Consider the following 16,841-nt stretch of genomic DNA (forward strand, 5'->3'; position numbering starts at 1 on the left):
GGTTTTCATTGTGCCTTTGTTGCGTGTTTCTTCATATTGAAAAAGATAATGTTTAATCGGGAAAACCAATCAATCTGCTTGGAAAATTTAGTGCTGATTTATAGTATAATACCTTTTTGCTGCCTGCTTCTATGGCTTAATCTTACGTTTTTAATTGACATTTTATTATTTCGGACATTTTAAATACTTCACAGTTTTCGTGATCACGAGACTAACAGAAGGTGGATATTACAGGAATTTTCATTTAATCATCTTCATCATAGCAAGTCGTCGTGGCCTAAAAGATAAGAATCCCAGGCGGGTACCAATTTTTCTAATGAAATACGTACTCAAGAACGTTCACGATTGACATCCATGGTGAAGGAATAACATTGTGTAATAAAAATCAAACCCACAAAATTATAATTTGCGTAATTACTGGTGGTAGGACCTCTTGTGAGTCCGCACGGGTAGGTACCACCACGCTGCCTATTTCTGCCGTGAAGCAGTAATGCATTTCGGTTTGCAATGTGGGGCAGCCGTTGTAACTATACTTGAGACCTTTAGAACTTATCTCTCAAGGTGGGTGGCGCATTTACGTTGTAGATGTCTATAGGTTTCAGTAACCACTTAACACCAGGTGGGCTGTGAGCTCGTCCACCCATCTAAGCAATAAAAAAAATTGCGAAAACGTAATCGTGTCTTGAAAGAGAAAGCATTCTAATAGATTGACTTCATGTCTCAAAGTGTAAAAGGAATTGTCTGCGCACTCCCTATACCTGATATTATTATATATAAATACTCTAAAAAGCTTATTAGAAAAGTAGGTCGAGCGTGCTTTGGCCCTTAAAGGGGTTTATGTTGTTTCATTTAAAAGAATTACGACCGAAATTAATAAAGAAGAGAAAAATAAAAAAGGGGTCCTTCGAAAATTGAATCTAAGTAGAGAATTTGTCACAGTGAATTTCGAAGCCGAAAAGCAAGTCATTAATAAGATGCTTTTAAATTTTTTATTACACGGATTCGTATTTGAAGTTAAATGATACATAATTTTATTGTTTAGTTAATCTGCATAATGTTTTTTTTTTTTGCAGTACTTATAATTTTCTTACTGATTTCTTTCTTCTGTTAAGATTTTTGAGTAACAACATAAATAGTACGGAGTATACACGCACTGTGATTCTGGGAATGTTTGTTACATACACAAATAAGGTATTTATTCTTTTGACAGGTGATCAGATGACCCTATTATATTGAAAAACAAAATGTTTAACGTGATGTTTTACGAAATTGACCATTTAACGGTGATAAAATAGCCATATTTTTGTTTAATCCTAAACATTATGCTAAGTAAAGAAACTATATGTTTGTAAAATTTTACGTACTAAAAAAAATCGTTTTATGCGGACGCAAGGGTATTTTGAGGAAACAAAATACCAAAATAAACTAAATGCTATTATTTGATCTGCATAAAGTTGACTATGACTTTGAAACAGGTAATAAAATAGCAAATGTGGTCCTTGATCTTTAGAAATTTAGTTAGTTTCTGGAATGGAGTTCTAAAATTAGCCTAAACCTAACCAATCAAAGACACAGTGGTTCGTCTTTCTTTCCTTTCGCGTAATTAGTCAGCATAGTTCGCCGGAAAACAAGGTGTAAATGATGTTTATTTGATAAAGGTCAATGCGTATATTACAGTAATTTGTGTAAGAGTATCTTTATATCACTGAAATTGGCTCGGAACCTTAAAATTTAAGGTATTAAAGCACAAAAATAAAATAAAACAAATTTAATGTTTAAATTAATCCACCATCGATCAAAAGGCTATCACTGTTTTGATTGACATTCATGAAATTCGAGAATATTCTATCTATTTCTAACAAATCTTCATAGAAAAGGAAAACGTAATTCATAAATTACCTTAAGAAAATATTATTCAAATACAAATCCTCATTTATAAACTTAACTAGTTAGTATTCTTTGTTGAATCAACCAGAATTACACTCGACAAATGAATTTACTTATTCCTTAAAATTTCTGTTCCTGTAAAACAATTTCCGGTGCCTCGGGCCAATTCCCCTGCTAAATATATAATTACAATCACCATTAACCACACCTCTTCTACCTTGTCCCACATTATTCAGTGGAGGCAAGTTAAAGATTTGTACGGAACTCAATTAAAGGAGTCGAGTTTCGGGGAGGTCGCGATCCGTATAATTAAATTTCTTAGCAAAAGTGCTGCGTGATCGGAATCGACGCGAAGACGTCAATGCTTATCGCCTGTGGCTTTTGACTGCCCTGGTGTATTTTAACTTTGATAGTTGAGATGATAAATAGTATTTTAATAATTGTTTCGTTGGAATTTAAAAAAAAACCGCTGCAAATGAATGTAAATGCTATGAATTACATTACCAAAATAATGTAGAGTAACAAAAAACTTGAAGATATTTTTTATTGGCTCAATTATTATTTTTCCTACCTATTTTAGTAACGTCAAGGGGTTATTCTAGATTCACAAAGTTAGTAGGTGAGCGCTCGGGGCTCAAACCGGGAGTGTTGCTAACATTGGCTCTAGCAAGAGCAGCGCTTCGCAGAATCTACCACCGGATAGGAAACGCGACCCACTGAGAAGATCGGCGAGAAACTCAGTGAGCTGTGTCTATGGGTTAATTTACTCGTCGAGTCCTTCGTCGCAAGTGTCGGGTTCGGCGAGGACGGTCACCGGTGTTTGAGGTACCTAAAAGCACCGTTAATGGATCGGGAGGATCCGTAATGACGTGCTTAGGGCGACGTCGATTGTTTACCATTCGGTCCACCGGATCGGGTAAAGGTTCAATGACATGTTTACTCTGAAAATTTTATTTCGAAATTTGTACGTGGTCTCAAATTTCTGGCTTAATGAAGTCCTAGGTCGAGAAAACCACTGGTCAGGCTAAATATAATATGAGTCCGAATAAATAAATTAATTAAATTACTTTTATAATTAACATAATGTAAAATTGTTTACAGACAGGTGAACTTTAAAATAAGTCCACAACTTAGTGGTTGCTTTAATTGGAGCATGGAACCTTCCCAAAGTGAGCTGGTGGTCTTCGCAAGGATCAGTGCACCGGCAGTAGATTTAGAAACCACCCCTCCTGATGGTCCATGGTTGGAGGCGACTGCGGCAGCGGTACCTTGGACTCTAGGTGTGGATATCGCTATATGGAATGCTGTAGGTAAGTCTGGTACAATAAGCTTTAAATATATAGTTATATATACTTATAATATAATTATATATAATTCTTCTTCTTCTCAATCGTGTCACTCCTGACAGAGTGTCGTGACCGTCATGTAGTGTTGGAAGGGGCAGACTTGATGCGTCTCACGATGTGCCGCCATATAATATACTAATAAATGTAACTAATAAGTGAAAATATATTTTTTACTGGCGGTAGGACCTCTTGGGAGTCCGCATGAGTAGGTACCACCACCCTGCCTATTTCTGGCGTGAAGCAGTAATGCGTTTCGGTTTGAAGGGTGGGGCAGCCGTTGTAACTGTACTTGAGACCTATATCTCAAGGTGGGTTGCGCATTTACGTTGTAGATGTCTATAGGCTCCAATAACCACTTAACACCAGGTAAAATATACATATTAATGAATCTTCAATTTATTTAACAAATATAATCCTGATGGCTTTTTTATTTTTTACGAGTAATTATATTTCTTTTTTAGAGAACAGATGAATTTAAGCCTCAGCTTTCATTAAGCCATTTCTTTACCTAGTAGTTTAATAATTTATTTTAAGAGACAGAGAATAGTAATCCTTTAAGAATTAGCTTTTCAATATCAATTTACTTTGAAAGCTTTTGAGAGCTTAACTGAAAAAACAAACGTTTTATTTTTCTCAAAGAGATTTACTTTTTTATTTCATAGTGTTAAATGGTTACCGGAGTTGATTGACATGGCAACGTGGAACCCACCAGCCACCTTGAGGCTTGAGGTCAAAGTCTCAATTGTAACAGTATAACTCTTGCTCTACCCCTTAAAGAACACGAATTCAACGGAAGCTTAATCCTTACAGTCACTACGACTTCTTTGAAGCTTATCTGGTCATTCCGATAGAGGCACCCGTCACGTGCGGACGTGCCCATCGACCACTCGATCGCCCGGCCTTTGTTCGCCCGGCTTTTGTTAGTCCGGCCATTGTTCGCGCGGCCTGTGTTCGTGGTACATCTGCCGACCAAGTGTTTTTCCTGGAAGTTTTTATTTGTTTTGTTTCCTTTCGTTATTTCTGTGTTCGTGGTACATCTGCCGACAAACTGCTTTCCTGGAAGTGTTTAATTGTTTTGTTTCTTTTTGTTATTTCCGTTTTGTTGTGTTTTTTCTTTGTCCTGTAGTAATCGCGCTGCATCGCCACCTGTGTTCAATAGAACCGCTCAGGTCCGAGAAGTTGGGGCCTCGCCGCAAGGCGAGTGTTTTCAAGACCCAGGGCCGCCCCACCTGGGCACTCAGCGATCATGGACGCTGTATTCGCGGAATTCCTCCGACTTCGTCATCCACAGCTCGCCTCAGAGTTTCTGGCTTTCAAGGCCAATCACACTGCGAGCTCTCTCGAAGACTCCGCCGTGCTCGCTGCTCCTGCGTCGCCTGTACCTGCGTGCAAAGCTTCTACATCGACCACCGCAGCCTCCGTCGTGCCTGCCGTTCCCGCGTCGCCTATACTGGCGAGTAAAACTGCTGCGTCGTCCGCCGTGGCCACCGTTCCAGCTGTGCGATCATCCGCGGCCTCCGTCGCGCCCTCCAAAACACCTGCTCGTAGGTCACCTGCGCCCGCCTCCTCGTCCTCCGACTCTGACTCGGAGATGGAGGTCGACCTCGCCCCCGCCTCATCGACGGATGGATTTACCCTGGTACAAAAGGGTAAGAAGCGTGCCGCGGAGTCTCGAGCTCCCGCGGCCGCTAAAATTAGCAAAGCCGCAAACGCGTCGCGCCCCCGCCCCCAGACTCCCGTTGCGCCTCCAGCCCGTGCCAGTCCGTCGCCGCGTCCGGTGGCACAAAATAAAACCCAGTCCCCTCCTCCGGTAATCCTTCAAGAGAAGGCAGCTTGGGATCGAGTTTCCCTGGCCCTTAAGGCCAAAAATATCAATTTCACGAATGCCCGTAACCTCGCGAACGGCATCCAAATAAAGGTGCATTCATCTGATGACCATAGGGCCCTCACCTCTTACCTCCGTAAGGAGCGTATAAGCTTCCACACTTATACGCTTCAGGAGGAGCGCGAACTCCGCGTTGTAATACGCGGAATCCCTAAAGAGTTAGATGTAGAGCTCGTAAAAGTCGACCTGTTAGAACAAGGCCTACCAGTGAATTCTGTGCACCGTATGCACACCGGTCGCGGTAGGGAGCCATATAATATGGTTCTAGTCGCTCTCCAGCCTACCCCCGAGGGTAAGAAAATCTTTAACACACAGACCGTCTGTAGGCTCTCTGGTATCGCTGTCGAAGCTCCCCATAAAAAAGGCACTCCTAGCCAGTGCCATAACTGTCAATTGTATGGGCACTCTTCCCGTAACTGTCACGCGCGCCCCCGATGCGTCAAATGTTTAGGCGATCACGCGACGGCCCTATGCACTCGCGATCAAAAAGCCGCGACGGAACCGCCTAGCTGCGTCCTGTGTCGAACACAGGGTCACCCCGCAAGTTACCGCGGATGCCCCCGAGCCCCGAAAATAAATCACCGCGTCGCCCGCCAAAACCGCCTCCGAGCTTCCGGCCCAGACATCAAAGCCTCGGCACCCTCTACAACGCAGGCTTAGCCAGCGTTCGTTCCGGCGGCGGTGCCCAGTGTCTCGGCCTGGGCGAAACCGCTGCCGTACACGAACACGGCTACAACTTCCTCCTCCGCGATTCGTCCCGCCCCCGCGACTCGTCCCTCTCCCGCGACTTGCCCTCCGACCGCGTCCGAAAATCTCGCTTTAGCGATCGACTTCTTTCAGTTGATCAACTTTGAGCGCGTTAACGCTTTGGGCGACGCCATTCGCGCTGCCTCCACTGCACAACACTTTATCGCCGTTGTGCAGGAATACGCCGACGTATACGCGTCATTAAATACGTACGTCCTCCCCTCACTCCGCCGGTAATCAATGGCGTATATAAGTAGAATAAAGCCCCTATCCGTGACGATAGGATTTTTTAACGCTTACGGTCTCACAAATCAACGTGATCAGGTTTCTGACTTTTTGCGTGACCATCAAATTGATATCTTTTTAGTGCAGGAGACCCTACTTGAGCCCGCGCGCCGTGACCCTAAAATCGCGAACTATAACATGGTCAGGAACGACAGGCTCTCTGCCCGTGGTGGTGGTACCGTCATTTACTATAGAAGAGCCCTGCATTGCGTCCCGCTCGATCCTCCCGCGCTCGCTAATATCGAAGCATCAGTGTGCCGAATCTCACTGACGGGACACGCGCCGATCGTTATCGCGTCCGTTTATCTTCCACCGGATAAGATCGTTCTAAGCAGTGATATCGAGGCGCTGCTCGGTATGGGGAGCTCTGTCATTCTGGCGGGCGACCTAAATTGTAAACACATCAGGTGGAACTCACACACCACAACCCCGAATGGCAGGCGGCTTGACGCGTTAGTCGCTGATCTCGCCTTCGATATCGTCGCTCCGTTAACCCCGACTCACTACCCGCTAAATATCGCGCATCGCCCGGATATACTCGACATAGCGTTATTAAAAAACGTAACTCTGCGCTTACACTCCATCGAAGTAGTTTCAGAGTTAGATTCAGACCACCGTCCCGTCGTTATGAAGCTCGGTCGCGCTCCCGATTCCGTTCCCGTCACGAGGACTGTGGTGGATTGGCACACGCTGGGCATCAGCCTGGCTGAATCTGATCCACCATCGCTCCCGTTTAACCCGGACTCTACCCCGTCTCCTCAGGATACCGCTGAAGCCATAGACATCTTAACATCACACATCACCTCGACATTAGATAGGTCATCGAAACAAGTTGTAGCGGAGGACTTCCTTCACCGCTTCAAATTGTCCGATGATATTAGGGAACTCCTTAGAGCTAAGAACGCCTCGATACGCGCCTACGACAGGTATCCTACCGCGGAAAATCGTATTCGAATGCGTGCCCTACAACGCGACGTAAAGTCTCGCATCGCCGAAGTCCGAGATGCCAGATGGTCTGATTTCTTAGAAGGACTCGCGCCCTCCCAAAGGTCTTACTACCGCTTAGCTCGTACTCTCAAATCGGATACGGTAGTAACTATGCCCCCCCTCGTAGGCCCCTCAGGCCGACTCGCGGCCTTTGATGATGACGAAAAAGCAGAGCTGCTGGCCGATACATTGCAAACCCAGTGCACGCCCAGCACTCAATCCGTGGACCCCGTTCATGTAGAATTAGTAGACAGTGAGGTAGAACGCGGAGCCTCCTTGCCACCCTCGGATGCGTTACCACCCGTCACCCCGATGGAAGTTAAAGACTTGATCAAAGACCTACGTCCTCGCAAGGCTCCCGGTTCCGACGGTATATCTAACCGCGTTATTAAACTTCTACCCGTCCAACTCATCGTGATGTTGGCATCTATTTTCAATGCCGCTATGGCGAACTGTATCTTTCCCGCGGTGTGGAAAGAAGCGGACGTTATCGGCATACATAAACCCGGTAAACCAAAAAATCATCCGACGAGCTACCGCCCGATTAGCCTCCTCATGTCTCTAGGCAAGCTATATGAGCGTCTGCTCTACAAGCGCCTCAGAGATTTCGTCTCATCCAAGGGCATTCTCATCGATGAACAATTCGGATTCCGTACAAATCACTCATGCGTTCAACAGGTGCACCGCCTCACGGAGCACATTCTTGTGGGGCTTAATCGACCAAAACCGTTATACACGGGAGCTCTCTTCTTCGACGTCGCAAAAGCGTTCGACAAAGTCTGGCACAATGGTTTGATTTTCAAACTATTCAACATGGGCGTGCCGGATAGTCTCGTGCTCATCATACGGGACTTCTTGTCGAACCGCTCTTTTCGATATCGAGTCGAGGGAACCCGCTCCTCCCCACGACCTCTCACAGCTGGAGTCCCGCAAGGCTCTGTCCTCTCACCCCTCCTATTTAGCTTATTCGTCAACGATATTCCCCGGTCGCCGCCGACCCATTTAGCTTTATTCGCCGACGACACGACTGTTTACTATTCCAGTAGAAACAAGTCCCTAATCGCGAAGAAGCTTCAGAGCGCAGCCCTAGCCCTAGGACAGTGGTTCCGAAAATGGCGCATAGACATCAACCCAGCGAAAAGTACTGCGGTGCTATTTCAGAGGGGAAGCTCCACACGGATTTCCTCCCGGATTAGGAGGAGGAATCTCACACCGATTACTCTCTTTAGACAACCCATACCCTGGGCCAGGAAGGTCAAGTACCTGGGCGTTACCCTGGATGCATCGATGACATTCCGCCCGCATATAAAATCAGTCCGTGACCGTGCCGCGTTTATTCTCGGTAGACTCTACCCCATGATCTGTAAGCGGAGTAAAATGTCCCTTCGGAACAAGGTGACACTTTACAAAACTTGCATAAGGCCCGTCATGACTTACGCGAGTGTGGTGTTCGCTCACGCGGCCTGCACACACATAGACACCCTCCAATCCCTACAATCCCGCTTTTGCAGGTTAGCTGTCGGGGCTCCGTGGTTCGTGAGGAACGTTGACCTACACGACGACCTGGGCCTCGAATAAATTCGGAAATACATGAAGTCAGCGTCGGAACGATACTTCGATAAGGCTATGCGTCATGATAATCGCCTTATCGTTGCCGCCGCTGACTACTCCCCGAATCCTGATCATGCAGGAGCCAGTCACCGTCGACGCCCTAGACACGTCCTTACGGATCCATCAGTGTGCTTAGTGCGAGTTTTGTAACGTTCTCACTAGCGAGCCAGTTTGCTCAAATTTGTATGCAATTGGAACAGCGCCCCTAGCGGCAAACGTACTCGGTGTTATTTTGTGAGTGCGAGTTCATATTAACGTTGTGATCTCGTAACCGAGTAATTTTACCGAAATGAGTACTACGAATGACATTTGTGCGAGTGCGTGTTACAAATTAGTGGATTTTAACGTTTCGATCGAGTATTTCTTTAGTAGTTTTATTTTTCCAACTAGAGAGGCAAAAATATCATGCCATAGAGCCTAATCTTTTTTTATGAAAAATGATAATATGGAGTGAAATGGATTTGATTAATTTGAAGCATTAATCAATTGGCATGGAATGAAATGAAATGAGATCAGATAATATGGGATAAAATATAATCTCTGCAAAATGCTGATTATATACTGAGATTTTTTTCAGTGGACCTTTTCGAAGACTTCGAGAAGCTACGTCCAGCGGTTTTGTTTAATTTTTTTAAATTTTCGCACTTTCACAGATACTAAACAGTTAATAAACCCACGTTACTTTGTTATTGCACAGATGGGTGGACGAGCTCCCGGCCCACCTAATCTTAAGTGGTTACCGGAGCCCATAGACATCTACAACGCAAATGCCGCCTCCCACCTTGAGATATTAGTTCTAAGGTCTCAGTATAGTTACAACGGTTGTCCCACCCTTCAAACCGAAACGCATTACTGCTTCACGGCAAAAATAGGCAGGGTGGTGATACCTACCCGTGCGAACTCACAAGACGTCCTACCACCAGTAATTACAAAAATTAATTTTGCGGGTTTGATTTTTATTACATGATGCTATTCCTTTACAGTGAAAGTCAATCGTAAACATTTGATAAGTACGTATTTCATTAGAAAAATTGATACCCGCCGGCGGGATTAGAACACCGGTGCATTGCAAGATACGAATACACCGGACGCCTTAACCTTTAGGCCAGGACGGTCTCAAAATTACACTTATACACGAAGAAATATTAAATACGCATTAACTAAGAAACATTAAATAGACAAAATAAAACAATTCACACAATTTAGCTCCTCGCGGTCCCTCCAAAATGTCTTTTCATCTTTTTTTCCTAGTTGTTCAATTGTAATGAATAAATCAAAATCAAATCGAGTTTACGTTCTATACGGTGAAAAATGAAGAATTGTGAGTGTGAGTTGAGATATGCTACTCGCTTCGCAGGGCGTTTATTCACCGAGAGCAGCAATAATATTATTTCTCGTATATTGGTAGCACGTGATGTTTTGGCATTAGACCGTCTAAATGAAATACAACGCATTTTAACAGCATTTTAATGGGAACCTACTACTTTCAAAATTATTCGGGTAATGTCACGTGTTCAATACTATTTTGTACGTTTAGAAGTGGCTCAACCCAAAATTCTTAGTTTCTGGTAAACTTCAATATTGTAATACAATAATTGTATTTTTTTAGTTTTTCGGTTTAAACACTTTAAGGCATGCCATTTTATTTGAAAAAGACAGAAAGAGTACTTTGTCCTTTTCTAGACTAAAAGAGACTGTTTAATTTTATAAGCTGATAGAATAATATAGAAAAGAATAATAGGATACCCTCTAATCGTCACATTGGAAAAAGGTATGGCTTTATCATTTTATCATTTAAATTATTTTTTATTGCACTTATAAAACTAATTTAATTTACAATATGTAACTACATATATCTATAACTAATCCGTACTTGTCAAATTCCTCATAAATTGTCAATATTCTTAATAAAATTCCTATTAATAATATACAAGTGCAAATGTTGAGCTGCTTGCCAGAAATGATATAATAGTGTTTTGTTTTTTTGTTGTTTCCTTGTAGGCTGCCTGTAATAATCTAAATCTGTGTGAAAGGCAATAAATGATTTTATTATTATCTACTAATGGTAGTCCAGTGGTCGAAATTTGACCATAATTTATTTAAATTTTTAAGTTTGAACATTATTATAGTTCTATTGTCACCTTTCTATTATCATCATTTCTATAATAATCATTGCTCTATGTCGCCAAGGCTACATTATAGAAAAATAATATTAAAGACAAAAAATATTAATCTATTCTCAATTTGACCACAGATTGATAAATCAATAAACAAAAAAAGTATAAATGCACGTGTGTGTGCGTGTGTGTGTGTCAAATACATGGTAATGTGTGTAAGGTTTTTTTATTCATTTAGTTTATTTTTATATTGTTTATGCACAATTAAAAAAAAATAGCAATCTGCACTACTTCTCTATATTCTCTATGAGTGTGGGAAATTTCATACCTCTCCGTCCGCGCAATTTTCGTGAAAAGGAGTCCAACATTTTTGCTGCACGTATTACCTACTTAAAATGTAGGTTCTTAATAATAATACATAAGTGTTTTGAAATATAAAACTAATCTTAAATTTTTTAGTTATACCACTTCCATTCTAAGGGTGCAATTTCGTAAACAAACTTTGCCGTAATGGCGTAACCTTTAAAATACACGAAAACTGCCCAGCATAAACATATTTTTTTAGTAACTTTAATAGAAGTATTAGAATTAGAAGTTTATTATAGAATTTATTTAATTGTAATTACATATTTAGACATACTTAACATAATTAATCTTGGAATAGGTAATTATTTCAGCTTTTTTTAATTAAAGAAATTATGTTTTACATAGGTTTAATCTTTTACCCGTTGAACGTTTATAAAATGATTGTATTTACGGTAATAGTGTTGATGATCTTCATTAGGTGGCCCAAATATACTAAAATTATTACGAGCATCCATCCTTATTTATAAATGTGTAAAGAAGCAAAATTATTATTACATTGTTCAAATTTCTATATAATTTATAAATATAAATCTGTACGTATGTACCTGTAAATATGTATATTGCGCGCGCGTGTGTGTGTGTGTGTGTGTACGCGTGTGTATGTGCGTGTGTGTATATATTTCTATAATAGATAGATACACAGTGTGCAATTCATTTCGAAATTATTCTTGCCCATCTAATGGTTGTCTGGAAGAGATCACTCCTAGCGATAAGACCAAGAAAACATGTTTCACAATATTTATTCATTTTGTGTACAATAAAGAATACTCTTTCACTGGTGGTAGGACCTCTTGGGAGTCCACACGGGTAGGTACCACCACCCCGCCTATTTCCGCCGTGAAGCAATAATGCGTTTCGGTTCGAAGGGTGGGGTAGCCGTTGTAACTATACTGAGACCTTAGAACTTATATCTCGAGGTGGGTGGCGCATTTACGTTGTAGATGTCTATGGGCTCCAGTAACCACTTAACATCAGGTGGGCTGTGAGCTCGTCCATTTATCTAAGCAATAAAAAAAAAACAACTCTATCTCGCTCTCTCTCTCTCATCAAACAACTCTTTAAAAAAAAGCAATGATTTAATAAGAATTAAATGAAAAAGCAAAGAATTAATATGTATTTACAACTAGCTAGACGTCTATAAAATTTTGTAACCGAAAAAATATGTGTATAAACCATTAGAATAGATAAAACCTTAAAAAACAACATTATTATTAAAAACGAAAGAAAAAATCTTGATATTGTATTGGTTTCACGGCAAAATTTTTAGTGACTACTTAACTTGCTTGAAAGTGAAGAAATACTCTCAAAATCCATTAATTTGTAACTCGCACTCGCACATACAATAATCGAGAGGCTCACTTCGGTAAAGCTATTCGATACATGAGACAGCAACATAAACAAACCTTCTCTCTCCCACAAAATGAGATTCATAAGCTTACCACTAGGTGGCACTGATACAAACTCACACAAATTAAACATAACATTAACATCGACTGAGTAATTAAAAAAACTCGCACTAAGCACAGGTACATTACCCATTACCCGACTAATTATAAATATCGTTAGAAAGCTTGGCATTTCAATTAAACGCCTAAAAAAAAAAAACTTGCATGCTACCAACATAAAAGAAAAAATTATTGCTTCTAAAGATGAATAAACGTCCTGCAAATCGAGTAACTCGCACTCAGAGCTCCGCACGTTTCACCGTGAAGAGCGTACACTCGATGCGAGTCATTCGATTCGATTTTTGAAACTCGCACTAAGCCTACAGATCCAATAACCTTTGCATTAGATGCCTTCAGCTCTAATACTAGGGGCAGGCTTAGGGACCCCGGTAACCGTACTCGTCGAACTCGACAAAGAGGTCGACGTGCAACCTAACCCATGCATCAGCCCGCTGAGTTTCTCGCCGGATCTTCTCAGCGGGTCGCGATTCCGATCCGGTAGTAGATTCATTCGCGAAACAATTGCTCTTGAGTTGTTAGGTCTCCTTCGGAGGCGCTCGGGCAGTTGTTAGCAAATCCCACCCCTCTTGGCTGAGCCTTTGCTCGCCCACCTGTCCTGGTGAAACTGGAAAGGCCTTCGGGCCACCAGTAAATTTTCAATCATAAAAAAAAAAAAAAAAAGCTTATCTGGTTCTGTCAATATTTTAGATAGATATATAGTGAATACTAAACCGTGGACTGTCTACTTAAACTTAGAGTTGAGGTTTTTTCCGACTTCAATGTAAAATTTCATTGTAATTTGAATTGCTCTCCTAAGTTAAATATTTTAGATATAACCATACACTATGGTTTTACGGCTTTTATCAGATTCTTTACAATCAGATCGTTTTTTGCTGTGAATTATTTAAGATTGTATCTAAATTGTTGATTGCGTTAAGCATATTTGTTAAAACAAAACAATCATAAATATTGGTTACAGAAAACAGTCTTGTTCAATATTTAATCTATCAGTCTGAAACTCATATAATTTTCACATCGTCTGAAACAAAATCAACTAACTGACAATATGATTTAAAACAAAGCCAATTCAGGAACAAACATTAAAATTTTATAGCATCTGTTTTGCGAAAAGTTTCCCGGAAACAATACAGTAGACCGTGAAACTATTGCAATAATGTCCGTCGGAGTTTTGTAGGGTGTCCATAAAACTAAATGATAGTGCAATTTAATTCGTTGCGTAATGGGCTCGGAACATCATATCTTGATGTGTGTAATATACAAAGAGATTTCCAGTTTTACGTTGAAATTATAAAACTGCATACTATAAAACTGTGTTCATTATTCATTTATTTATTTAATCATTTTAAAAAGACAATATTGTTGTTAAGTTAAGTTTGTTATGCTACATTAAACTTTGTATCTTGTAAATCTAGAATTAATTTATAACCTTTATAGGATTTATTTATTTTTGCTATCGGATCAGTTCCCGATAGTAATGAAGTTAAATATAATAAAAATTCCAGGAAATTTAATTATATCCAAATGACCATTAAATAAAAAGTTTGGTAAGAAGTTGAATTATGACATTTAATCCGAATCATTTAAAGGTCATAACAAATTAAGGACCTTAAATGATAACTGCAACACGGTATAATTTTTTTTATGAAACCACAACGCTCGGACATACTAATGAAGCGGTCGAGTTCATTTATCAATATTGCAGGGTGGGGCGGCTGGGGCGAGTGGGGGCCCTGCAGCAGAACTTGTGGGGGTGGGAGGCAAACCCGAAGAAGATACTGCTCGAGGGCCACCTGCGAGGGGTATGGCGAACAAGCGAGATCGTGTAATTCCTTTGATTGCGAAGGTGAGTTCAATTGTGTAATGTTGTTTGAATGTTTCACATTTTTATCTCAGTTAATTTGTCGTTCAAGGAATCCGAATGCTAAAATTTAAAAATTAATTCGACTGTTAATTTTCCGGACTTATTCCAAGGCCGATGAGACAATTGTTATATAATTACGAACAAAACAGAATTCGACGTGTTATAAGCACGATGTTTATTTGTTCCGATAACCAGATAACCAGTAAAACCAGGTGAGCCGTGATATTGGTCAACCAAAAATTATATTTGAATAAAAAGTTAAAGTCATTGTGGCTTAGAGGATAAATAGCTTGGTATACCAGGTGATGCGACTTTTCCAGTGTTCAAATCCGGCAGGCAGATAAAAAAAAATTACTATTGAGATATACGCTAAAGACTTCCGAAGGAAAATATTGGTATCGTGTAATAAAAATCAAATCCGAAAAATTCATAATACAATTTGCGTTATTATTATAACTGGTGGTAGGACCTCTTGGGAGTCCGCACGGGTAGGTACCACCACCCCGCCTATTTCCGCCGTGAAGCAGTAATGCGTTTGGGTTTGAAGGGTGGGGCAGCCGTTGTAACTACTATACTTAAGACCTTAGAACTTATATCTCGGGGTGGGTGGCGGCATTTACGTTGTAGATGTCTATGGGCTCCAGTAACCACTTAACACAAGGTGGGCTGTGAGCTCGTCCATCCATCAAAGCAATAAAAATAAACGTTTAAAGACATGTCAATCTCTAAGTCTCAAAAGTGGGTATTGGCACTTAACTTGTGATCGCTTCTGGTAAGTTAACTAAAGTAAAATAATTTTTAAAACATAATAATATTTCTGTCAACGAAGAATCAAATTATCGGAGTAACAAGTTATTTGAAAAGAAACTGTCGCATTAAAATCTCAGATCAACTATGAAATTCAAATTCTAGTGCATTCAGAAAATAAAATAAAAAGGAAACTTATCGATTTGTAACTGAATTGCACTGGAATATTCAGTTCGTGCTTTAGATCTGGAAAACTGACCGAAGGTTGCTAATCGGAGAGCTTAAAAGTTCGTTTCATCAGATCGAAACTCCAATCACGGGGAATTAAGTTAGTTTCTGAGTAAATAGCTTAAGCCGGGCTTTAGTGGAAACTATAAAGAAATAAGAACAGTATTATGGTGAATTTAAAACTCTTATCGAAAATCGACTGTTTATATTTTGAGCATATATTCCTTAATTGCTCAAATTATTGTATTATAAAGTGACAAGTTCAATGGTGTACAGGACTTTTTCGTTATAAGAACTTCTTACGAAGTCTACTGGTGGTAGGACCTCTTGTGAGTCCGCGCGGGTAGGTACCACCACCCCGCCTATTTCTACCGTGAAGCAGTAATGCGTTTCGGTTTAAAGGGTGGGGCAGCCGTTGTAACTATACTGAGACCTTAGAACTTATACCTCAAGGTGGGTGGCGCATTTACGTCGTAGATGTCTATGGGCTCCAGTGACCACTTAACAGCAGGTGGGCTGAAAGCTCGTCCACCCATCTAAGCATATAAAAAAAAAGTCCATAGTTTTTATGACAAAGTCATACCTATTAAAGCATAAAAATTAAAAATACGTATTTTATATTCAAGGAGCATCTCGTTAGCAATCTACCCTGCATCCGATGGGTGCTTCAAATTCCCAAACTACTTCCGTCACATGCACGTTCCAGTTGACGTGTTGATAAATTGAAAGAAAATCACATTGAAGTGAAAGTTTTTTTTAGCGAAAATACAACAAAGTTGATGGCTTAAAAGCATAAAAGTTTTTATGAAACGTTGATATATATATTTTTTAAATTCCGATGTTTACTGGTTTAAATAAACATAAAAACATCAATGAATCTATAAAATAAACGTCTCAGTGATCAACAAAGATACCAGCTAATATGACGGTACGACTCAGTCTCCAAAAACATAATATTAAGTAATTAATGATATCCTATTCATAGCATATAACGTGAAATATCAGTTCTTATCAATCCTGTATACTACTGCACTGCAGTACACATTTTCTTATTGTTTATGTAGGTAGACGAGAATTTGGCCCAACTCAGGGTGAGTAGTCACCGTCGTCCGTGGACATCAACAACTCCAGTGACACAGCCAGGTCACTAGCTAATATTACTACTAATTTATTACAACATATTACTACGAGTAAGGCTAGCTAGCGTTGTAATGCTTATTCAACAAATTGTATGCAGCAGAGACGCGAATGTTGCGATGGATGTGTGGAGTAACGAGAATGGATAGAATACGGAATGAATATGTTAGG

The 16,841-nt window shown here is 40.5% G+C and overlaps 1 protein-coding gene across 1 annotated transcript in view; it reads left to right on the forward strand.

The window, feature by feature from the left end:
• The window catches only part of LOC114248298 (uncharacterized), a 74,339-nt gene that overhangs the window by 48,655 nt on the left and 8,843 nt on the right, over positions 1-16,841 (forward strand). The window contains exons 4-5 of the mRNA XM_028181503.2: positions 2,989-3,197; positions 14,400-14,540. Of these exons, the coding sequence (XP_028037304.2) occupies positions 2,989-3,197; positions 14,400-14,540 (350 nt within the window). The remainder of the gene's footprint in view (positions 1-2,988; positions 3,198-14,399; positions 14,541-16,841) is intronic.

Source organism: Bombyx mandarina, chromosome 23, assembly GCF_030267445.1.
Source record: "Bombyx mandarina strain Sakado chromosome 23, ASM3026744v2".
NCBI classification, from domain to species: domain Eukaryota; kingdom Metazoa; phylum Arthropoda; class Insecta; order Lepidoptera; family Bombycidae; genus Bombyx; species Bombyx mandarina.